Here is a 24767-nt window from a genome sequence, read left to right as displayed (position 1 = left end):
GCTGATGGGCGGGGCAGAGCCCAAGCCTCAGGGGCCACCATGGACAGGCAGCCATTCCTGGAGACCCATCCAGAGCAGCACAGCCCAGCCTGCCTCCTTTCTCCCCCTGCCTCTGCCCCAGGCTCCAGAAAGCTTCCATGCAATCGCGGCTGAGGATAAGCTTTCCAGCAAGGGGATGAAACCCAAACATCCCGGCTTCTTTTCCTCAGCGCTGGCACGGGGCTAAGTGACTCCTCCAGGATCACACAGGAGCCAGAGGCCCAGCTGCGACCTGGAGTTTGTCCTTGTTTCCTATTTCTGTGCTCCTCTCCCCCTCCGATTGCAGGCTCTTTGGGAGCAGGAACTGTCTTCTCCATCCGACTGAGGGTTTTCTAAGGGTGCTCCCCCAACAGAACAGGAACTTTCCGGAGGGTAGAATGAAGAACGGAGATGCAAGTCAGGGAAGCTGTTTTTTTTGTTGCCATTTAATAGTTGTTTGAATTTGTGAAAAAGTTTCCATTTGCCTCAGTCTCCTCATTTGTAAAGTGGGGTTAATGATAACACTACCTGTTGTGAGGATTAAAAGACAGAAGATAGAGGAGATGAGATTCAAAGAGCCTTGGGGGTATGAACAGGACAACAATACCAAGCACATACCATGAAAAACAGCCAGAAACGAGAGCAAAGGGAACCAAACTGTAGACTCCGTGAATGGGATTTCTGTTCATGTTACACGCTGTAGTTTTCCTGGTGCCCAGGACAGAGCCTGACCCATGCGAGGTGCTCCGTGAACATCCGCTGAAGGGATGAATGGAGAGTCCAAGTGGTGATGGTGGGGAGCAGGATGCCAGCTCACTACCAGGGTAGGAAGGCTTCTGGGAGGGGGCAGGGGAGGACCCAGGTCTGGAGGGCTGGTGGGAGTAGGCGTGTCTGCTTCGGAACCCATGAAACCCTGGGGGTTCAACAACGCACCCCCTGTAGTTTTTTTTTAAGAATTTTTATTGAGATACAGTTAATAGACAATAAACTGCATTTATTTATTTATTTGTGAACTTTCATTGAGATACAGTTAACACAATAAACTGCATATATTTAGAGTGTACAATTTGGTATTTTTTTTCTCATTAGTAATGTATATATGGCAATCCCAATCTCCCAATTATTTCCCCCCCCAAACCTCCCCACTTTCGCCACTTGGTGTCCATATGTTTGTTCTCTACATCTGCATCTCTATTTCTGCCTTGCAAACCGGCTGGTTTGTACCATTTTTCTATATTCCGCATATATGTGTTAATATACGATATTTGTTTTTCTCTTTCTGACCCACTTCACTCTGTATGACAGTCTCTAGGTCCATTCATGTCTCTACAAATGTCCCAGTTTCATTCCTTTTTACAGCTGAGTAATATTCCATCGTAAGTATATACCACATCTTCTTTATCCATTCATCTGTTGATGGACATTTAGGTTGCTTCCATGTCCTGGCTATTGTAAATAGTGCTGCAATGAACATTGGAGTGCAAGTGTCTTTTTGAATTATGGTGTTCTCTGGGTATATGCCCAGTAATGGGATTGCTGGGTCATATGGTAGTTCTATTTTTAGTTTTGCAAGGAACCTCCATACTGTGCTCCATAGTGGCTGTATCAATTTACATTCCTACCAAAAGTGCAAGAGTGTTCCCTTTTCTCCACACCCTCTCCAGAATTTATTGTTTGTAGATTTTCTAATGATGCCCATTCTAACTGGTGTGAGGTGATACTTTATTGTAGTTTTGATTTGCATTTCTCTAATAATTAGTGACGTTGAGCAGCTTTTCATGTGCCTCTTGGCCATCCGTATGTCTTCTTTGGAGAAATGCCTGTTTAGGTCTTCTGCCCATTTTTGGATTGGGTTGTTTGTTTTTTTGATATTGAGCTGCATGAACTGTTTATATATTTGGAGATTAATCCTTTGTCTGTTGATTCGTTTGCAAATATTTTCTCCCATTCTGAGGGCTGTCTTTTCATCTTGCTTATAGTTTCCTTTTCTGTGCAGAAGCTTTGAAGTTTCATTCGGTCCCACTTATTTATTTTTGTTTTTATTTCCATTACGCTAGGCCCCCTGTAGTTCTGACCGGGTTATGAATCTGGTGTCGACAGGGGGATTTCCCTCCCAGGGTCCTCTCCCTCGACTTCTAAATCATCTCCTCCACCTGCCACCCCCCACAGCTCATGGGCACGGTGACAGTGACAGGAGGGCTCACCCCTCTCCACACACAAGGTACCCCTCCTCTGCTCTTGATCCCTCCTGGGCTCCACCCTCTGCTCTGGCTGCTGTCCCACCCTTCCTGTTTCCAGACTTTTCACTCCGAAAGCTTCCCGCTAATCTTAGCTGCGGTGGCCCCAAACCACACCTCCACCCCAGTCTTCCCTGCTTTTATCATCTATGAGCAATTCTGCGAAGCTGTGCCTAGTCCCGTCATACTCTGAGACAGAGGACAGAGAAGAAGAGAGAGAAGAGAGAGCGAGAGAGAGGGAGACAGAGAGGAAGGTAGAAAGATGTTTTGGCAAAGGGATGGATGGTATCGAGTCATTACAGAACCCGTTGATATTTTAAACACATATGATCCTTTATAAACACAGCCACACCCTCATGAAAAATGTGCTTCACTCCTGAAATCACAGAACTTTAAATTTTTCCCAACAGACTCAAAATTTTAACCAATGTCCTCTGTGGTGTGGGAAGGGGACCCTGACACTGCCGTGGAAGTGGCCAATCTCAAAACTGTTGAGACCACAAAGTCTGACAAATCCTCCCCTTAAAGGATGCAGACAGGCCCAGCCAAGCCTGTCCACCCTTCTTTCACATCCTTTCCAGCCCACAGTGCCCAGCCCTCGCACACGCACGCAGAAGGCCTGGTCTCCAGGGTCCTCCTCCAGCCCACCTTCCTGGACACAGAGGCCCTTTCAGGGGACGCCAGACGTGCCACAACAGAGCAGGTGATCATTATCTGGTCACGGGGGCTGCGTGGGTTTGAACCCAGGCTCACCATCTATGGAGATCTTGCCCAAGTCACCTCTCTGTGCCCATTTCCTCGCCTATAAAATGGGGACGTGATACCCACATCACGGGGCTACTGCAAGATCAAGTGAGTCCATTCACACGTTACCAAGCATAGGGCATGTAGAATGGGGCCTGGCAGACTGGCAACGTGAGCTGCTAGCCACGGTCCCCTCACTCCTCTCGCCTGGCTCCTGACGCCTTCCTGGTTCTTGGACCCATTCTGCAACGCTCCTCCCCTATCCTCATTTAGACCTGTTAACTGTCACCTCCTCCAAGAGGCCGGCCCTGACCACATCTTAAGTAGCCTGCCCTTTCTCCACCTCTCTACCTCTTTCACTTTTTTCTCCCTTCCAGACCTCCCCAGTTCTCCCCTTGACCCTCAGGCTGTCCTCAGTCCTCCCAGACTGGCCCCCACCTTGCCCCCAGCCCTTCTCCCCCCATCCCTCAGTAGCAAACACCAGGCTAGCTGGTCCATCTCATGTTTTATTGTAAAAATGTTAAAATAAATTACATTTGACATCATTGCCAGTATGTACATACAGTGTGTGTGATTCCAGGACAGCCAGCGACACCCCAGCAAAGTGGGGTCAGGAAAATTAAGACAAGCTCGTTTAAACATTTCACAGAAAAACAGAAGACCGCTCCTCCCCACCCTAATGCGGGGCCAGCATGCCCCTGGGTCACAGGCTGAGTGGGGGTGTGGACACCCATGCCCACCAACCGTCTTTGCTGCTGGGGGCGGGTGGGATTCTGGCCCTCTCTGGCTCCACAGATTGGGGAGGGAGCTGAGAGGCAGAGAGGCTGTCTGGGTGGCACCTCCTGCCCACCATCCAGTCGCCTGTGACCGATGTCCCTCCCCCACTCTGACCATGACCTTGGCTGAGGTCACTGAGAAAGGCCCAACTGGGTTGAGGAGTGGGAGAGTAAACACTGGACATCCTGATCCTTGGGACCCCACTCTTGCACCTTTTCTCCCTTCGGGCTCTGAAGCCAAGGAGAGATGCCAGATATACAAAAACAGCAGTTCATTTAAAAAATAACAAAACAAAACATGCAGGGCAGAGCGGGCCAGCCCAAGGGTGCACATCACGGAGGACCCAAGAACTCTGCCGGCCCCGCGCCAGAAACAGTCTGCGTGCAGTTTCACATTATCTTTTGCTCCCCCCATTGCAATTCCTTTCCTTTCTTAGACAGACAGACAGACAGACAGACAGACAGGCACACACACACACCAAACAGCAGCTGGAGGGAGGAGCTGGATTCACATATTTGGCCATTCCCCACTTGTGAGCCAAGAGCCATCTGGGGAGCGGTGAGGTCCTTGCTCTGGGTACAGGGATGAGGAGACACGGGACGGGAAGGTGGGGGCAGAACAGGCCAGAGCCGAGCCCACTCCTGCAGCTCCCCGGCGGCCCAGCTCCAGGAGCCCCAGCCTCTCTTCCTCCCACCGCTTCCTGGAAGGCAGAAGCCTGCGCCTGCCAATGCTTGGCTGAAGGGTGTCTGAAACAGGGAACCAGACTCTGGGCTGGGCTCCGTCCCACTCAGTCCACAAGAAGGGCTGGGACCCTGGGCCACACTTGGGACTGGCTCTGGGTTCCCTGTATCAGGAGTGTTTCAGCACCTGCCTGTTAGCTCCCTGGCCCCTTCCCCATATGGGCCCCTCCCTACTGAGGTCTGCGGTAGGCGCGACAGCCAGGCAGACAAGGTGGGACCGGGGGACCGTTAAACACATGCCCCACGCAGGGGCCCTGCGGTTCCCCACCCCACCAGGGTCTGACACCACCCTCACCCTCTCTCTGAAATGCCTGGCCCAGTGCCGGGCGCACAGGAGCCCGTGAATACTGGTGAACTCAAACGGCCAAGGCCCCCGACCTAAGAGAACCGTGTGACAGTCTTAACCGAACGATGGGGCAAAGACCCACGCAGGGGCAGGCCTCCCCGGAATCAGTCCTGCCAGCCCACATGTCTGTGAACCATCACATATGCCAGCCGTGCTCAGGACAGATGCCTCCCGCTGCCAGGGTGCCCGTTCTGCTGGAGAACAGAGGCCCTGTCCTGGGCGTGCCGTGTCTGACCGGTAGCATCCAGCTGCAGGGGATGAAGGTGAGGAAGGCCCCTGGCCCCCCACTCCCAGTGCCAGGGCCGCCCCCCACCAGGGGCCGGGTCCCAGCCACAGTAGGACGCCCCAGGTTGAGGAGAACAGAAGCCATGGCAGGTGGGGTGGGGAGCCGGCCCCGCCTCATGTGCCTTTGGGGCAGTTTGCCTTATTGTACTCGTTCATAAGCTGTTCGTAAGGCACGGAGAGCTCCGACTCAGTGCTGGTGAAGGTGGACTCGTCCGACGAGGGGAACTCGCCCGACGAGGGGAACTCGCTCAGGTTCAGGGACGTCTCGGTCGTGGCCCCCTCCTGGGGCCTCTCCTCCACGGCCAGGGTGTCCTCCAGCGAGGACTTGGAGGTGTCCTCATCCGAGAGGCCGGTCTCCTCGTTCGCAAAGGTGATGCTGACGTTCTGGAAGATGAGCGGGTGGTAGTCCTGGGCGTCCCACGGCTCACCCTCCTCGCTGATGCGGTCCAGCTGGTTGACGAACACCTCGGAGGTGGGGGAGCCCTCCTCGGGCGGCCCTGCCCCAGCCTCCGCGCAGCGGGGCCGAGACGCGTGGCCTTTGCTCTTCAGCGTCTGGGACACCTCTTCCAGGCTGGGCACCCGGTTCTTGGAGTAGACCACCAGCGGGGTCAGGGAGGAGGACAGGGCCTGCAGCCCACCCCCCTGGGGCCCCAGGCCCGGCCCTGGGACCCGCTCCCCACCCCCGCCCGTCTTCATTGCCTTCTTCCCGATCTGCTTGATGAGGTCGTTGTACGTCTCCTCCTTTTTGGACAGAAAGCTGAGGATGTTGACATCCTTGGAGGCTGCACCGCCGGCCACCTGCAGGGCCTTCCTGGAGTGTGGCGAGCTCTCAAAGGACTCCTTCCGGCGCCGCCGCCGCTTCTTAATGGCCTTGTGCACCTCCACAAACATGCTCACTTTCCAGTTGACGAAGAGGGAGAGCCAGGCCAGCCCCAGGTAGATCCAGAGCTCCACGAAGTAGCGGTACAGGGCGTGGTAGTTGGCGCTGGGGTTCACACCTGAGGGTGGGTCAGGAGGCCCAGAGGGTCAGGAAAGGGCCGGCGGGGACCCAGAAACACACAAAGGCCAAAGCCACGTCACCTGAGAGTGGACGCAGCGCGAGAACACAGGACACCGATGGGGACACACCAAGAAAGAAAGGAGGCCTGTGCTAGAAGCAGGATACCTTATCGTCCTGAAGGACCCTGGCCCGGTCACTCGTGTGCCTGTCCCAGACCCCAGCCTGAGCTTCCTCAACTGTCGAAAGTCAGGAGAGTGGCTTCCTGGGATGTGGGAGCTTCAAGGGGGAGGGGCTCTGGGGAGGCTGGTGATGGAGCCGGCACTCAGGTCAGGAACCAAGCCACGAATGTTGGCCTTTCAGTGATTCACTGACACTGACACTTGGCTGTCTTGTGTACCTTTTGGGTGTACGTGTTACAGTTCAGTTAAAACCTGGATAGAAATCAAGTGAGAGGGCAGCTGGCATCCTCCTGCTGGAGATGGGCTCACTGATTTAATATAAATGCGGCCCCTGGCTGGGCCCGAGATGTCCAAGAGCATTGGTCCTGGCAGGAAATATCCTGGACAGCCTCGATTCTCCTTCTGGTGATGTCTGGCCTGCCTTCTGACTTCCTGTTTCTACCCTCCTCCTACTGGTTCCTCCTATGGCCTGGAGGGCTCTGCCCCCTCCACGCCCCCTCTTCCATGGCCAGGCTCCAGACACCTGCTCCACGGAGCCCTCCCGGGTCACCCCGCACAGCTCTGGCCACTCCCCTACCCTCCAGGACCACAGAGCTTTCACTTTACCCTTCCAGGCATGTTGATCTGTAGCATTATGTATCCAGTGTCCCCCTTCCTGCCCTGAGACTAGGAGCAACTTGGTAAAGGAACTGGAGAAAGGGGCCACTTCCAGAGTGGGGCTCCCTTAGGGAAAGGACTACATCCCTTTCATCAGGCTGGAGGTATCTCGAAGGCAGGGGCTGTCTCCCTTGCAGGCAGGAGGTGCTGTCAATCTTGCTCAGGGCCCTCTGGCCATCAGCAGGTCATGGTGACAGCCAGGGCACACTAACATAGGTGGGCCCTACCCTCTGCAACTCATGAATAGCAACTCACTTGACTGTCCAAAACCCTGTGTGGTAGGCGCCATCACTTTTTTTTTTTAAACCAATTTTACAGGTGGGGAAACTGAGGCAGTGGTTTGGTGTCTTGCTGGAGCTGAGAAAGTGTGATTAGACACACTTCTGTGCTTCGCTGATACGAAGGCTTCTCCTTAGCCTGCTCTGGGCCCCGACAGCTAGACAATGACAGGGTTGTGCCCCCGTCTAAACTTATCTCCCAAGACAGCGGGCTCAGATCTGCCAGGGTCAGTGGAGTGTTCAAGCCTCTCTTTCCTGCTTCTCCCACCCACTCAGCCGCCTCCTCCCAGCATTCTGAGTCTCCACTTACAATAGGGCAGGAGGGGAGTGACCTGTCCCTGCCCCCTAGGAAGGGGGAGGGGAGAGATCAGAGGTCCTGGAGCAGAGGTGGAGGTCAGCTGGGCAGGGCAGCAGGCACTGAAGGAGCAAACACTGGGTCATTGCAGCCAAAGGCGGTGTCAGGAAGATTAAGAACCAAGATCCTGTGCTGTGCGGGCCACAGGCACAAGGACATGAGTGGCTGGAGCCGACAGATAAAGGGGCCAAAGAATCTCATCACCCACCTGGATTAAGTAGGGGAGGAGTGAGAGGGAGGGTCCGGGCCCAAGGGACCAGGGCAGCTTGGGGGAAGGCCTCTCTTGTCTTTAAGCTGCCTGTGGCAAGAGCAAAGTTACTGGCCGGTGTCCAGCACAGCCCCCTCAGCGCCTGGGAGTGATGGAAGGAGGCAGCTGTGACACGGAGCGGCCCCAGGCTCAGCCCAGGGGCCCAGACACAAACCCTGCAGGCAGAAGCCTCGACCCCTCAGCCCCCAGCGCACCCAAGCACCTAAGAACCTAAGCTCAGGAGATGGGAGGGGGTGTGGGGGGAGGAAGAGACCAGATGCCAAACACAAAGAGAGAAAAGAAGGGAAGAAAAGCTACTTTCCAAGAAAGGGAAATAGAAAACGCCTGCAATTACTCTGTGCCTAGGTTTCCTCTTGCACCTGCCAGGATCCCACGGGCACTGGACACCTCCCGCGGCCCCCAGGAAAGGTCAGCTGAATTACAACCGGAGAAGAAGCAGAGACAGAGAGGGTGGGGGGCAGAGGCAAGGGGCAGGACTCACCGGCTACGAAGTCGCCGAAGCCGATGGTGGAGATGGTGATGAAGGAGTAGTAGAGGCCCTCGATGTAGTTCCACTCCTCCGTCACCATGAACACGAAGGGCGGGATCACCAGGTGCACCAGCACACCCCACAGGATGAAGATGGCCGTGCACGTGATCTGAGCCGTGCGCTGAGGGGGTGAGCGGGGGAGACCAAGTCAGACAGCGGTGGAGACTGGGGGAACCCAGCAGAGCACCCAGAGGGCCGAGGAGGCAGCCAGAGGGGAGGTCAGCTGGGCGCCAGGCCTGGGAGGGGGCTCACTGCCCAGGGGAGGAGGAGGGGTGGACGTTCCCAGCCTCCCCCAGGAGGGCAGGGGGCTCTTAAACTGCTCCCTTGCCATCTGTCCTGACACTTCCGTCCAATTCTTGGACCCTTCCCACCCCCCCATCACCTGTCAGGGTCCCCCCGTCTCTGCCCAGGACCTAGGGTTGGGGACATACCAGGCTCACGCCTCTCTTGGTGAGGAACTGGCCCAGCCTCTTGGCACGTCCCCCGAAGAACTTGCCCAGGGCACTGATCCAGGTCAGACACAGCGGCACCCCAAAGAGACCATAGAAGACACAGAAGAGGCGCCCGGCGGGAGTCTTGGGGGCCACGTTGCCATAGCCTGAAGAAGAAGAGAGTGAGGCTCACAGAGCCACAGCAGGGGTGATGGACCCAGACTCGGGGTGGCCCCTGCCCCCAACACACACACAGACACACACACACACACGCAGAGCCTGAGGAAAGCCCGTTCTCAGTAGATCATTTGACACTGATCTAACGTCAATACTTAAGAAATTCCCCTTGACCATGCTATGATCCTGATCATTACAGCCAGTATGATGGTATGGGCTATGTCTCCTCCATCAGACTGGGAGTTCCCTGAAGGCAGACTAAGCCTCTACCATTAGCAACTCCTCCACTAGTCTGTATGGCACCCTGTACAAGTCAGAAGGCACAAGTTAGTAGTTTCTCTGGGTAGACACTCCAGAAGCACTGTGGTAGATGGTCTCCAAAGACGGCCTTTCTTAATCCCTTCTTATGCAAGAAAGCTGATGCTCACATCAAGGTGGCCTCTAATTCCCCTCCCTCTGAGTCTGGGCTTTAGTGACCTCTTCATGGAATGTGGCGGAAGTGACCCTGAGTCAGTTAAGTCCTTATAAGAAGCCTTGTTGCTTCTCGCCTTGATCTGCTGAAAAGCTCACCTTTGGGATTCTCCCTCTTGAAACCCAGCTGCCACACAGTAAGATGCCCAAGCCATTGTGTTCTCATCCCCAGCTAAGCTCCCAGCCAACAGCCAGCACGGACTATCAAACATGTGATAGAAGAAGCCGCCTCGGATGTCCAGCCAGCTGGGCTTTTGGATGACCACGGCCCTGGCCACCCCACCTACCGCTGCATGAGAGACCTTAAGCAAGAGCCAGCCAACCAAACCCCATCAATTCACAGAATGGCGAACAATAATAATAAGTTGTAATGAACATTGTGGTACATGTTTCTTTTTTGGATTACGGTTTTCTCAGGGTATGGGAAGAAGTGAGAGGATAGCTTGACATATATACACTACCAAATGTAAAATAGCTAGCTAGTGGGAAGCTGCTGCATAACACAGGGAGATCACCTCGATGATGGGTGATGACTTAGAGGGCAGGGATAGGGAAGGTGGGAAGGAGTCGAGGGAGGGAGGAGATATGGGGATATAGATATAAATACAGCTGATTCACTTTGTTGTACAGTAAAAACTGGCACAATAGTGTAAAGCAATTATATTCCAATAAAGAGCTTAAAAAAATAATAAGTTGTATTTTAAGCCAATAACCTCTGAGGTGGTTGGTTATGCAGTCATAGATAACCAGAACAGACACCCAGTTTGGTGAGTAAGCACGGCCTGGGTTTGTGCAGTGAGCAACCTGCTCGACCTCTGGCTATCAAGCTGTGTCATTTCTACTCCAAGAGCCCATGTCAGGACTTCTGGGAAACAGCCTCCTTAGCGTAGCCAATCACCAAGAACTTACTAAATCTCCAGGGACGTGTCAAAAGGACAGAGTGCAACTGGCCTGATTTTAACCTTGACAAGGCTATGTGACCAGAGCTGGACTCTTAAAAGGTTCTGGGGAGCTAGGGCATGGAAGTGGGTACCCTGCAGGTCCCAGAAGACTTACCGATGGTGGTGATGACTGTAGCTGCAAAAATCATTGCGTTGGGCCAGTTCCAGTTGTTGAAAGTCTGGTTCCCGGTGATGGCCACACCCTGTCCTGCAGCATCAGATACTATCTAAAAAGAGAGACACGATGAAGGTCAGAGAGGAGGTCAGCACTTTATCAACCTCCTTATAAGCATTCTTATTTAATCGTCACAATAACAAAGTGGCAGCTATTGTCTTCAATTTATAGGAGATGAAACACTTTATAGAGGATCAGAGAGGTTAAACGATTTGCCCAAGGTCACACAGCTCGTAATATGAACCCACGCAACCTGGCTCCAAAGTCCCTTCTCTTACTGAGCCAGTGCCTCTCAAACGTATTAGAATCACCTGGAGAACTTGTTAAATACAGCCTGTTGGGTCCAACCTCCAGAATTTGGTGCGGCAGGTCTGGGAAGGAGTCAGAGAATGTGCATCTCTAACAAGTTTCCAGGTGACGTTGATGTTATGGTTCAGGAGCCACACTTTGAGAACCGCGACAGACTATCCTTCCTCTGAAAGAAGGCAGATGTGATGCAGACAGACAGAAGGACCTCCAGAGAAGTGTTCTACTGCAGGGCTGGCCTGGGAGGGACCCCCTCACATGCCTTTCACCCTCACTGTCAGGACACTTGCTAAGGTCAGCTCAGTAAGCTCTTGAATCTGTCCTCCGAGGGCAGACACATCAGCTGGCCTCCTTCCTCCCATGCCTGGGACTCTATCCTCTCCCCTTACAAGCTCCCCCTTCCCTCCCCTCTCTGGATCCCTTTCTCTCTGCCATGAGCTGAGTAACTTCAAGGTTTGGGCCAGGACGGGTCATCAGAAGGCGGTGTGTACTTTTCAGGGTGACTCAAAATCATGCTATCAGTTCCCATGGAGATCCTGGCAACTGCGGGCAGCAGGTGAGAGGCCACCTGGGGAAGTCCACTGGGAGGCCCCGGGACAGGCCTTCCTTGACTGTTCCAGAAACATGGACAGCTGCCAAACCTGTTCCCCGGACCGACCCTGCCTGCACCCCCTCCTTCAATGCTGCCTCCCCCTTACTCCTCAACCGGCAGGGCCCGGACCTCAGAAGGTGGCTCCCAAGGAGAGGCCAGGACCGACTCTCAATCTGGGGTCCTGGCCCTGCCCCCAAGGAGAGCCCCAGGATGGACCATCCAGCCCAGAAACCAGAAACTCAGCCAAATTCCCTCTTTTAAAAATCAAGCCTAGGATTGACGAAAGACAAAGGAGTGAAAGATGGAAGCAGGAGGGAGACAGAAAAACCAGAGTTCTCCAAGCGGCACAACTGAAGTTTGGTGAGAAAAGAGGGAAGGGTGGGTTGTCCTGAAAGAATGTGCAGTTTACAGCGCGCGGCAGGCCTGTGTAAACGGATCTGCAGACTCTGTAAAGAATTTTCCATGATGACATGCTCATCTGACAGGCCGTCAAACCACAGGGCTCCCTGCCCTGCCATCCCCACGCTATTTACTGAGCATCTCTGCAAAGTGGGAAGCGGGGATGGTTGCCTCCACCTGCCCTTGGAGTGGGCCGCCACGCCGGCCAGGCCACTTACACACGAAAGCACCAGGACATTAAGATACGAACAGGTCAACAGGTCTATCCTGTGGAAGGTCCGCCCAAAAGGTTTTCTAAACCATGAACTGCATGTTCGAAGCAGGAGAATGAAAAGTCCCAGGGCCCTGCGAGTTAATGTTAAACAGATGGCAGGGAAAGCAGAACTGCACGGCCCCCTTCGGCCGGCCGCAGCCTTTGTTATCTCAGATATCCATCTTCAGTGGGGTGGGGGTGGGGGTGGGGATGGGGGGGTGGGGTGGTTAGAGCAGCATTGTCAGGAAGCGCAGCCTAAGACAGATGACAACTGACGAGTAGATCACGGCACTGGGGCACCGCCCCTGGTCGGTCACCCCCGTGGAATCTTGGAGGAACGGGAAAGATGTCAGAAAACAAGTTGCCCGCCCACCCGCCCCCACCCCCACCCCCACCCCCATGAACAAAAAAGGTGGATTCTAGAAACTCAAACCTGAACTCTTGCTGACTCTTTTTTGGAGACAGCAAATCGTTTTGCGTATTCAAAGAGGAAGTGGTGGGTATTGGAAGCTACTAGCACAGGCTCGCCAGAGCAGCAAGTCATGCCCAGCTAAGTGCATCTCCCCCTCCAAAGAGGCTGCAAAGCCTGGAAGTTCGGTGGAATGCAGTCAGTCTGGATAGCAGCAAGGCAGCTGAACAGATGGGCATGGGAGATATGCAGGTGGACAAGACAGAAATGTAGGGAGGAGCTGGGATTAATCCGGGTCCGTGCAAAGGCAGATAAACAACCCCAAGAAGCACTGATCATTATCAGCCTGGCCCGAGGTCTCCATGTCTCCATTATCATGCCAAAGGCCAGGCCTCTTCAATCTTTTAATCCACAACACAGTAAGGACATAGATGGCTGACCAGTTTAATCTGCAAAGGATGCAAAACCGGGACAAGGCTGAGATGGGAAGATAGCTAACACACTGCAATGGCAGTTTGGGACTCAGAATCATCTGGACTGGAAAAATGGGCCCAAACTTACAAGACATGGCTGTCTTTTAAATTTTTCATGTCTTACACTTTGGGTCAGAAGAGACTGACCCGCACAGGGTCGAAGGGACAGTCCTTGGGTTTCAGCTGACCACAAACCAACAAACAATGGTGTGGCTGCCAAAAGAAAAGTAAATACAATCTCAGGCAGTGTCAATATTTTCTCTCTTCAGGGCTGGGAGGCAACGAGCCCACTGTCCTCTGCAGGTCAGGCCACACGTGGGGCACTCTGTTGCATTCTTGTGTGTCAGACTTCATGATACGTTAACCAACAGGCCAAGGTCCCAGAGGGGACAAGGGTGGCTTTTTTGGATAACGAGCCACCTGAGAGTGGACTGCCCTTCACGGTCATCATTTCCGATAATGGAAAGTGTTTCGATCCAGGGAGCCCAGCGCACATCAGGGATGCTGCAGGTGTGACTGGAACAGGGGTTCTCAGCTGGGGTGGTCGTGCCCTCTAGAAGTGTTTGGAAATGCTGCCTGAGAGGACGCCTCGTACGTGCCAGGCACTGCTCCGGGCACCAGGGAGAGAGCAGTGAAAGGACGAGATCCCTGTCCTCCCACACATCTACTACGGTGGCTGCCGGGGGTGCTGCTGGCATGGAGCAGGCAGGGACCAGAGAGGCGAGATGCCCTGCAGCACACAGGACAGCCCCAGCCGCTGTGCCCACACTGCTGCTGCTGAGCAACAACGGCTTGCCGAAAAGGCGATCTGTGACCTGGCGACCACTTAGTGCTAATGTCTCATTCAAACGTAAGAGCTGGCAAAACGGGGTAACGGAAGAGAGCGTTAAGGTTGGGAGCTCTGCAGCGGAAAAGCGGGCTTCCTGCTCTTCACCCCACTGATGGTGTGTCCTTTGGGACACAGCCTGCAGACAGCCTCCGCCTGGGGTCATCAGGCAGCCACAGCCCCACACGCTGTCCCCTTGACCCCCATTATCTCACCATGGTCACCCAGAGAGCAGCAGGCAAAGGGGGCATTCTGAAGAGCCCTAAGCCCCCCCGGGCCAGAAGCACCACTTGCCCTTACATCAGTCCAGTGGCAGCAGTTATGTCCACTGGTCAGGTCAGGAGACTGAGGCTGAGAGGCTACCTGGCAGAAGTGGGCCAGGTTCTAGACTGTCCCCTGCAAGTCAGCCCGGCCCCCCTCCTCCCTGCCTGCACTGCTCTCCTTGCCTCTGGATGCTCCCAGCATCCCTGTTCTTACCTCCTCTCTGCCCACGGGTCCCAAGCACCCGGCCTGGGAATCGGCTTGGCTCCATCCCCACACAGGGGAGAGAGGCATGACGTTAGCCCTGCTGTGTATTAGATGCCTCTTGCTGGGGCTTTTATATGTATTCCCGAACTGGCTCTTCCTCCGATTCTGCCAGGCATCACTTGACAGATGAGGAACACGAGGCTTGGGGAGCAGCAGTCCGGACGTGAACTTGGGCTGCCTGCTCCCTGCTCCCACACCCCGTGTTGCTGGGGCTCCACAGCACCTCACTGGTTGTGGTCAGGATCAGGATCAGGGTCCTGCCGGCCGGGGGTGGGGGAGGTCTCCCAGCACAGAGGGGCTGACCCGGGACTGAGGTCATCCCTGAGCCAGGGGGAGCCATCAGACACAGCATCCCGTCCCCCGGGGTTAGAGAAACAGCTTTCTCAGGAGGAGGCGGCCCCTGTTCCCCCACAAGATTCTTTAACTTGGCTTCCAAATTCACACAGGACAAATATTTTCATTTTCCACATAACCCTAGAGAGTGACGGGAGAGGGGGATCCCGCACACAGCCCAGGCCTGGCCCTGGTTTGAGGATGGAATAGAGCTCCCCTCCCCGCCTGTCACCCTCATAATAAAGTGGCTGTGATTTATGGAGAGGTTACTATGCACCAAATGTGCTGAGCACTTTATGTGCCTTCAGCTCATTTCATGAGGAAAGAATCCTGCTGGGAAGACACCATAATTTTTTCCATTTTGCAAACGAGGATTTAAGGCTGAGAGGTTAGGTAAGTAGCCGAAGGTCAGGATGCTGAAAGCGAGGAAGCCAGGAGGGGAGCCCGCCCCGCCTGGGGCCTGGCTGCTGTTACCCCACCCCCGTCCCACACAGGCCACAGGAAGGAGGCCAGTGTGTACCTCCACCCCTTCACACCACCTGGAAAAACAGGGCCCTAAAAGCAGCCCATCCACTAGGACCTGAGTCCTCCAGGAGGAGGGAGGAGACATTCCTGCCCCTGCCCGTGGCTTCAGGCAACATGCCGCCCTGACCCCGCCCTCCCAAAATCTCCCTGTCCACGAAGCCTGGGTTCCCCACAGCGCCTCATCCCCCAGGGATCCGGGGTTTCCTGTGCAGAGGCAGCTGCCAGGCCTCCCCATCCTGGAGACTCATTCTGCCAAGTTCCAGACAGGGCACATCCCATACCTGGTGCCACCTGCAGATACAGGCAGTGGGGCCGAGGTCAGGTCTTGCCCTTCATCAGGCCAGTGGGAGAAACAAGCCCAGGGGGCAGCCCGCATGTGGACAGCAGCTAAGGGGCACCCACAGCGCCACCCCCCGCCCTGCCTCCAGCTCCTGCGGCACACCTCACACTTGGATCATAGAGCCCTTCCTGCCGTGTAGGACTGGCCTCAAGGATGCCCCTGGGTGCCAGCCTCCACTGGACCCACGGTGCATCAAGGTACACAAGCGGACATCCCTCACCATCCGTGGCTGCATCCAACCCTAATTCATTCTGCCTCCACTCACTTGGTCCCTCTGGCCTGGAAGGAGAAGGCGGCCAGGGTCACGTGTGTGCAGTGCTTGGCAGAGTAGAAAGAATGTTTACCATCCCTCTCACCTGGCCCTCCCAGCCACCTTGGGAGGTGGGCAGGGCATGGTTGATTACTCCTTATTTCATAGATTATGATAGCTCATATTTGAATAGTAGCTGATATTTGAGTGCTTATTTTATGACAAGCACCAATCAAAGCACTTTAAATTACTCAGCTTGTTGAGTCTTTACAACCTTGTAATGTAGGTACTCTTACCTCCATTTACAGCTGAAGAAAATGAGGCACAGAGGCTAAGTAACTTGCTAGGCAGTGGTGGAGCCGGAGTGTGAGCCCAGGCAACCTGGCTCTTAACCCCCGTGCTGTCCACAGCTGGGGAGAGGGGACGGGGGTGCAGGGTGGGCTTCTCAGCTGCAGGAGTGCAGCCGGGTCCCTAGAATATAACCAGGCAAACATCCGTGGGAATGCAGAGACTCCCCTGGAAGGTAAGCTCCGTGAGGGCAGGACTTTTCTCTGCAGTATCCCCAGTGCCAAGGATACTGCCTGGCACATGGTAGGTGCTCAACAAATATTTGTTAAATTAAGTGAGGAATTGAACTTGAACAAATGAGGGTATCTTCTCTGACCTTGACTGCCTCACCCTATCACATCCTTCCTTCAACACTTTGCCAGCATTATCCTGCAGGTGGATTTAAAAAACTCACCAGCAACAAGGGGCAGGGCTTTATCCAGCAGGAGGGCGGGAAGCAGAGTCAGACCCCAGTAGGAGAGGGGCTGGCGGGGTCGGGGGATGGGTGCAGCCCCAACTGGTGTCAGGGGTGGAGGCAGCGGGGTGGTTACCAGGCTTTAAGAATGGAAGGCAGGGAGCTGAAGGTCCTGGGGGTCGGGGGCTGGGAAGGGGCGAGGTGAGGGAGGCAAACAAAAGCCCCCTCGTCCAAGAGGGCAGAGAGGGTGGCAGCGGGGCTGGGAGAGTCCCTGGGGTGACTGGAAGGACTGCCCTTCCTGCAGGAAGGGGAGGCCTTGCCCCTCCGGAAACTCTCCTAGGGGGCAGTGGATGTGCGGACAGCAGGAAAAGGAATGTGAAGGGGGGTGGCAGGGCTCTCTCTGGAACCAGACCCGACCCTCTCCTGGGCAGAAGCTCGTGGAAATGTGGGGCTCACCTGGCTGTGACTTGGGGAAGTGGGGGGAGGGGATCCTCTCTCAGTTACTAGCACCAAGTCTCTGGGTAAATAACAGCCTATCAGCCTTAGTTTCTCCATCTGCCAAAAAGAGCACCTACCCCAAACATATGAACAGTACCTAGGACACTGGAAGCACTGAATGAACGTACCTGCAGTCAGTGTCACGACTACTCGTACGTGTGTCCTTCAGAAAACCACACCCAGCAGTGACCTGACACCCGTGGAGGGGGAAGACCGCGTGTCCCCAGAGGTAAATCAAAGGGCGAGGGTTTACTTCTCTGCACCTGGAGGACGGGCCTGGGTGAGAACAGGGACACCGAGGCTCAGCAGGCAGGTGCTCCTGGGCCCCCGGACAGTGGGAGTCGGGGGGCTTGAGGGTTGGGGTGTGTGTTAAGGCTCCCCCCCGAGGCAGCAGAGGCAAGGAACAGAGGCACGCCCAGGACGTGCCGCCCCATCCCTCAGAAGGCCCATCTCTCTGGACCTCTGCCCCGCAGAGGCTCCCCCAGCCACCCTGGCCGGTTTCCCGCAGAGCCAAGCACGGCAGGCAGGCTGTGGAGGGAGAAAGGCCACACGCTGCTCTCCACACTGCGCTTGCCAGGTGCGGCTGAGACCAGGCGTGGTGGCTTCTCTGAACCCGGTCCTAAAGCCCCGACCCAGCTGCCCCAAGCTTCACAAGGCAGCCAAATGCCCACCCGCCCCCTGGTCTCTGGGCTGGGCTCTTCCTGTGTGTCCAGGTCTGTCTGTACATCCCTCTGTCCTCTAACAAAGAGGACTTCCCTGGTGGTCCAGTGGTTAAGACTCCGCCTTCCAACGCAGGGGGCACGGGGTTCAATCCCTGATTGGGGAACTAAGATCCCATATGTAGTGCAGTGCGGCCAAAAATTAATAATAAAAAAAATTATCTAACAAAGAAGCTCCTCAGGGTAGGGGGCCAAGGGAGTGGGGGCGCTTCTGAACAGCACAGACAGAAGTGAGATTAGTACACCTATCACAGACACTTCTCAGGCAAATATATTGAGAGTTTGGGCTTGTTCAGAACAATGTTTTTCACCTTCTTTAACACCACGAACTCATGAACAGATAAAAGGGGGCAGGGGAGGACCCCGATTCCACGTACTGGGGCTTCCTGCAGCAGTGTGAGGAGTGGGAGCAGGGAGGCGGGGGGGGGCTCGTGGGTAGCGCTCACTTGTCCAGCGGCTCGGCCAGCCCTCCCTGACTGTCTTTCGATGGCAGACCCGAAGCACCTTGGTGAGAAGGTTAGCACCTGTTACCGCTCACTCCGGAGACAAATTAGAGGACTGAAGACTGTTATCTCAGCCCTCAGTTATCTTCACGCCTCTCCCTCTCCCTCTCCCGCGGACTCAGCTTTCCAAACCTTCCTGAATTGGGGTGGGGGCAGGGCCCTGGAATTGTTTCCAGATGCTAAACTGAGGTTCAGAGGCCTTAGGTACCACCCAGCCCCTGAGGCAGGGGCTCTTGTTCCCGCCTGCCCAGTGGAACCACCTGGGAGTTTAAATAAATACATTCACAGGTATCCTGTGCCGTCGACCTGGGTGCCGAGCGGTTAACAAGCTCCACAGGTGATTCATCCCCTCACCGGCTGCCTAAGTGGGGGTGTGGGTGCTGGGCTCAGCCTTCCAGTTTCCTGTCCAGGAGGGAGGACGCTCAGGCAGGGAGAAGGCATGCCTGGTATTCCCCCCCGGCCTCCTCCCCGCAGCCCAGGTGACCAGGTGTGGCTCGGAGGGCAGGTCCAGTTTACGAGCAGGGCCCTGGCGAGGGCCCAATGGCACCACCCTGACACCTGCCCCAGCTGGAGGCCCGGCTCATCAGGGTCCGGTCTCTCCCAGGCGGGGAGCGGACGTCTGCGGGGCAGGTGCAGGGACTTGGGGGCAGGGCCACACCTCACCTCAGTTAAGACCAGACCTAGGCTCTTGCAATGTGGACTTTGTAGACTTCTGTTCTGCTTCTCTGCATTTTCAGTCTTGCTCCAATGCCTACCCGGATATTTATAATGTTTTTAGCAGAAAGGAAAGACAAATTGGAGACTTGGTTGTTACACTAGGAAGTCAATGTCGGGTCGGTCTGAAGACCCCGGTTCAGCTCAGGTCACTTGCTGAGACTCTCCAGTTTCCCTTGACCTCTGCCCATTTGCCTTCTCTGTAAAATGAGGAGGTTGGCCTATGACTACAGGGGTCCCCCTGCCTGGGCAGGTGACACTTCTCTACAATTCACATTTTCCTCTGCCTAGAACCACAGCTTCTGGGCCCCGTTCAGCACCTCCCAAGCCCCTAGAAAATCCACAGCACATTTGAGAAAACACATTTTCATTCTCAGGACCAGCTCCGGCTCCAGTTCCTCCTGAGCCCCCAGCAAGCCAGGCTGCCCGAGTCAGAAGCGAGCCCTAGTCCTCATTCCCCCCAGATCTCCCTGCAGGATGAGGAAGGAGCCTCACTGTGCCTTGGTCCCTGAAGCAACGTGCCTGGTGCTGGCCAGGCTGCCCTCCCACAGCCCAGGGAGGAGGCAGCCAGCCAGAGGATGCCCCTGTGTACAAGATACCATCCCCCTCCCCAACCCCAGAAACCCACACACGCTCGTCGGGCAAGGTGGAACGTGGTATCCCACCCCCACCCTCCAAGCACACTTGAGGGGTCGTTTCAATCCTGCTTCTTAACCTGGCTTCACGTGGAGATCACCCGGGGGCAGAGGGGGGATCGGGGAGCTTGGGGAAATACTCATGCCTGGGTCCTACCCCCAGCAATTCAGACAGAAATGGCCTGGGGTGTGGACTGGGAACTCGGATGCTTAAAAGCTGCCCCAGGTGACTCTAATATCATGTACAGCCGGTTTCAGAACCGCTGCCCTACACCCAAACCACCCTCGCTCCTTGTTACAGGGAAGGCCTAGTCTAGCCCCGCCCCTGGGGTCAGCACGGCAGCCGTGGATGGATGACTGCCCTCCTGTCCACCCACCCTTGGGCTTCCCCTCCTGGGCCATCTCTCAGCAGCCTTTGCAGAGCTCAGAGGCGCTGCGAGGTCTCACACTCGCTCACGGGGAAAGCCCGTGCCAGAGGTGAGCGCGTTTTCAGCAGAAACCTCTGGGTTTCCGACTTTCTCAGGCCCGGGAGCCCTGCCTGCACTCAGGAGGGACAATGAAAACAAGGTAGGTGACCCTGCCCCCATTGTTCTCAGGCTGGGACGGTAACCCCCACGCCCCCCCCACTCCGCCCTGCGGCAGCCCCTCCCAGGAGAGCTGAGGCCAGGGCGGAGAACTGCAGGGACTAGCTGCCCCGGCCGGTTGCGGGTTTGGCTAAAGCAAACAGACAAGGGCTGCTGGGGTCTGAGCTCAGGATGGGAGTCAGCACGTGTTCTCAGGCACCTGGAGGGCTGAGCTGTTGAGTGAGACTGGAAATCCCTGTGCATGTGGCCACAGGGGACCTCAAGGGCCCAGTCCCAGTCCCACAGCCCTGCTGCCTGAGGGCCGGCCCTGGAGAGCAGGAAGGAAAGAGCCCCCTCCCACCCAAACACACACACAAGATGACCCCCCGGAGCCATGTTCTCAAAATCCACTCCCTGCCTCATCTTCTGAAGCACTTGGGGCAGGTGAAATGTCCAGTGAGGCTTCAATGACAAGAGGGACACCCTTCATCCACCTGCAGCTTCTCTACCCTAATTTACAACCACTGCCCGCTCTGGGTGGCTGTGGCCTGGCCCACAGCCTTGTGCTGGTATCTCTTCCCTATCTGGGATGCTCGGCCTGGATTCATGACCTGGCCCCTTCCCTGTCCCGAGAACCCAGATCCTGGGAGTGTCTGACATCTTTCTACTTTGATGTCAAGAGACCTCTCGCAGCTAGTGAGTCAACAACTTGGGGGCAGGAAATTACTCAGCCAGGACCCCCTGAACATGCCAGGTGTGCAGATTACCTTCTCCTTTCGCATAGGGGCTTGGGTCACTAGGGAGTGAGAGGTCTCTGCAGGGGATTCGGCTCCCAGCTTGTCCTTTCCAGGCAAGCTGGCAAACCTCTCTGGGCCCCATTCAACTCATCTGCAACAAGGCTGAGGAGGGCAAAGCCAGCATCTCCCTTCTCCCAGCCAAAACCCCATTCATCAGGCACCTTTCATACCTACGACTCCTCTGGCCCTAATTTCACTTGAGACTCAAGACCCTGTGGGCAAGGCAAGCAAAATGGATATTGTTATTCCCATTTTGTAGCTGGGGAAACTGATCAGAGAGGGCTAGTGACACAGAAGAGCTCACACAGTGAGCCAATGACAAAGCACAGAGAAGAACCAGCCGGATGCCCCCTGACTCTCAGCTGAGGGCCCCTTCCACCAAACACGTAGGCCACCCAAACCCCCTCCTGGGACCAGGCTCAGAAATTCCCACCAAAGTGGAGCAGGGAAGATGAGTGACAGGAGAGAGGCAGATATGGGTAGCAGGTGATGGAGAGCTATGAAAGGGTGTGCAGTTATACCCATGCATCTAATCCTGAGATTATTTCGGATGGGCCTGTGCTTGTGCTCCCCCTTCTCCCCAGAGATGCCTTAGGTTTATCCCAACCTGGCAGTGGGGTGGAAGGAGCAAACACGGGAAGTCACCAGCCCCGCAGGGTTTCTAAAAACAGCCCTCAAGCAGGCCATAAAGGAGGCCGCAGGAACTGCTGACTTGTCATCTCCCCATCCGGGGCTGATGACCCGAAGGAGAGCTGGTTCACAGCAGCTCAGTGGCCCCACCCTGTGCCAGCTTGCTTCCCGTCCTCCAGAGCCCCCGTCCGCATGTTAGCCTGGGCAACAGAGGCTGGGAAGGCCAGTCCACTGCAAAATCACACACATCAAGTGTGGAACCCTCTGCAGGTGGCACGGGGGCAGAGCGGGGAGAAGGCCTGGGCTTTGGGGTAGACACACGTGGGTTCAACTCCTGGCTCCATCGCCCACGAGCGGGTCACCTGGGGCACGTCCTCTCACCAAGCTGAGCTTCTCTTTCCATCTCTGGAAAGTGGGGTACCAAGATTCCCTTGGGTTGGAGTGCAGATTATGTGAAACAAGGCACAGCTTGGCATACAGGGTGTACACCTGGTAGAAAAGTAAACTGGGACGCACACGGGGGTGGGGGAGGCCACCTCCGTTCCAAGGGTATGTTCCTGGGGCACAGGGCCTCCAGAGCTGTGGACACGGAGCTGGCCAGTTGTCACCTCAACACCCTCCTTCCTGGCGACCACCACCTGGAAGATCAGGACTTGGGACAGCACTTATTGCCCCATGACATTCTATGCGGTATCTGGTATCTGGCCCATAGACTACGAGCTCTGAAGGCAGAGATTTCACTCATCCCTCGTTCCCGGAACAGAACCTGGCACTCGCAGGGACTCAACGCCAAACGAACGACTCAGTCTCCGAGATGTATGCCTTCCACAACCACGCCTTCCAGGACACGAAGGCGGGTCCTGGGGCTGTATTGAAGACGGATTCTGGCTGGATAAGGTGGGTAGTCCTGGCAGGTGTGGCTGGCCAGGGGTGATGGCTTTGTGTTTCTCTGCCCAGTGCCCTTCCGTCACCTACCCCACCACACCTGTTTGCAAGGCCAGAGCCCCCAGAGGTCCTAGCCCTGGTGAGTCAGCTGCACGGCAGACTCTGGAACCATCAGGATTCCTGAGGAAGGAGGCCAGCAGGCAGGGAGGGGTGGGGGCCCTGGAGGGTTGTCAGGGTGGAGGACCACAGGTCCCCCGCGCATGCCGCTGCTCTGTGGCTCCTCCAGCAGTGGGGAAAAACAAAGCTCTCCTGAGCCCTGGGGGCTGCCAGTCCTGTTCCTCTGGACACAGCCCCCTGCCCCGGGCCCCCTGGCTGGGATCCTGAGGACAAGGCTCCCCCACAACTGACACCCCCAGACTCCCCCCTCCATGGGATGAAAGCTTCCCCCAGCCCCACCATATTCATCCCACCCGGGTACACCCATGCCCTTGGGAGAAGGGTATGGCTGACACCCTCACCCCTTACCCTGCAGAGGACTGACCCCGGACCACCGGCAAACTCTCCTCACCCAGGGGCCCCAAGAGGGCAAGCCTCCCCACCTGCTCCCTCCTCCTTCCTCTCTCCCTTCACCTGTGGCCGGCAGCTCCAGGTAATAAGTAACTGCCCATCCTTGAAGGCTAGGGTTCTGATGATAAAGGATTATTAAGTCTACCCATTTATTATAATTTGTTTACGATGATCAGATGGTTAAACTGTAAACCTCTTCACTAATGGGGAAAAGAAAAAAAAAAAAGGCCAGAGGGATTTCAGGCAGTGGTATTAATCCTGCACGAGAGGGGTGACAGCAGTCTCTCCCCACCTATGACGTAACCCTCCCTGCCTGTTTTTTTTTTTTTTTTTTTACAAACCACCCCTTCCCTCCCAAACCCGGCCCCACTGCCTCCAAGCGTGACCTGACCCCATCCCTCTCCACAAAGCCCCCTGCAGCATCTTCCTGAGGGCCAACCACCTGTCACAAAACCCTTCCTTATTGTCTGATTCTAACCTAAATCCCTCCGGCTGCAGTCCAAGCCCATTTCCTCTGGTTCAGTCTCCAGCTGGAGACAGACAACAGCTGGTCTGCACCGTCTCTGGAATAAATTGTGCAAGAAATGACCAGCGAGCTGGCATAGGCATTTTGGGGTGGATGGTACTCTTTGCAGGGTGGGGAGCCTTCTGCCTCAATGGCCCCCTCAGTCCCAGATCAAATCTCCCTGCCGGAAAACTGAGTCACAACCAGAGACAAGAGTCGAGACCATGACGACTGTGAACATCACTGGGCCAGATGCAAGGGGGGTTGTTGTGCCCTAAAGTGCAGACTCCCCAAGTCCCAGATGGCCGGACACAGACCTCTTGCCACACCAGTTGCACCAGGGGCTCAGGCCACCAAGGCTCCTATTTGGAGACCACAGGGGTGAGATACAAAGGGGATCCCCCAAACAGACTAGGTAAAGAACAGAGCCTGACACAGGCAACCAGTGTGCCCCTCCCCACACACACACACTCCGCCACCCCTGCCTTTACTGCCACAAAAGTGCAAAGGCACAGCCGCCTCTGCTTTTCCACCCTGTGGGGACAGTCCCCCGCCCACCTCCCATCCCTGGCTGACTGGGGCACAACACAGAGCTGTTTTGTGCTGAAGGTACGGAAAAGTACAGCCAGCCCTCCTTGCACAGAGAGGCTGGGCTGAGGTAAGGGGTGCTGTGGCGGTTAGGAAAACCTCCTGTTCTCCAACCAGGGGCCCAGGACCAGGGACAGACTGGGCCACAGGAAGTGGAAACTCTCCCGACGGCACAGCGGGAGAATCCTGACTCTGTGACAGCCCACTGTGCAACACAGGAGGCACAGAGCACCGGGACCAGGCCTTCGACACACACATCCTCTCCTTCACCAGGGCTGCAATTTTAAGCAAGAGCATTTTCCAAGCCTGCTCAGCCCCCTAACACCCACCCAGGCTCTGGCAGCCCTCAAGCTTCTTAGGAACGTGCAGGAACATTTGATGGCCAGGCCTGCGCAATGTCAGCTATTCCCTGGCCCTACAAGTCATGACCTCAGTTTCTTTACTGATCAAATGGGAGTAACGCTGCCTCCCAACCAATTCACTTACAGGGTTATGGGTCCAAAGGCTTGGCAGATGTGAACGCGAAGAGCACAAAGCAGGTGCACAGGCAAAGCTGGAGATGCCCCCTGACTTTGAACT

The 24767-nt window shown here is 55.7% G+C and overlaps 1 protein-coding gene across 2 annotated transcripts in view; it reads right to left on the bottom strand.

The window, feature by feature from the left end:
- Positions 1 to 3503: 3503 nt before the first annotated feature.
- Positions 3504 to 24767, bottom strand: part of KCNK5 (potassium two pore domain channel subfamily K member 5) — a 38825-nt gene continuing 17561 nt past the window's right edge. The window contains exons 1-5 of one of the 2 annotated variants that reach the window (XM_057700643.1): positions 10920 to 10967; positions 10549 to 10660; positions 8845 to 9011; positions 8366 to 8534; positions 3504 to 6145 (exon numbers count right to left, since the gene is read on the bottom strand). In XM_057700643.1, coding sequence (XP_057556626.1) covers positions 5262 to 6145; positions 8366 to 8534; positions 8845 to 9011; positions 10549 to 10582 — 1254 coding nt within the window. In that variant the 5' untranslated portion in view covers positions 10583 to 10660; positions 10920 to 10967 and the 3' untranslated portion in view covers positions 3504 to 5261. Of the gene's footprint in view, positions 6146 to 8365; positions 8535 to 8844; positions 9012 to 10548; positions 10661 to 10919; positions 10968 to 24767 lie in introns of those variants that run through there. The other variant, XM_057700642.1, reaches the window with a different exon arrangement.

This window comes from Hippopotamus amphibius, chromosome 11, assembly GCF_030028045.1.
Source record: "Hippopotamus amphibius kiboko isolate mHipAmp2 chromosome 11, mHipAmp2.hap2, whole genome shotgun sequence".
Classification (NCBI taxonomy): Eukaryota; Metazoa; Chordata; class Mammalia; order Artiodactyla; family Hippopotamidae; genus Hippopotamus; species Hippopotamus amphibius.
The sequence above is the reverse complement of the archived record's forward strand: the minus strand, read 5'-3'. Positions and strand labels throughout refer to the sequence as shown.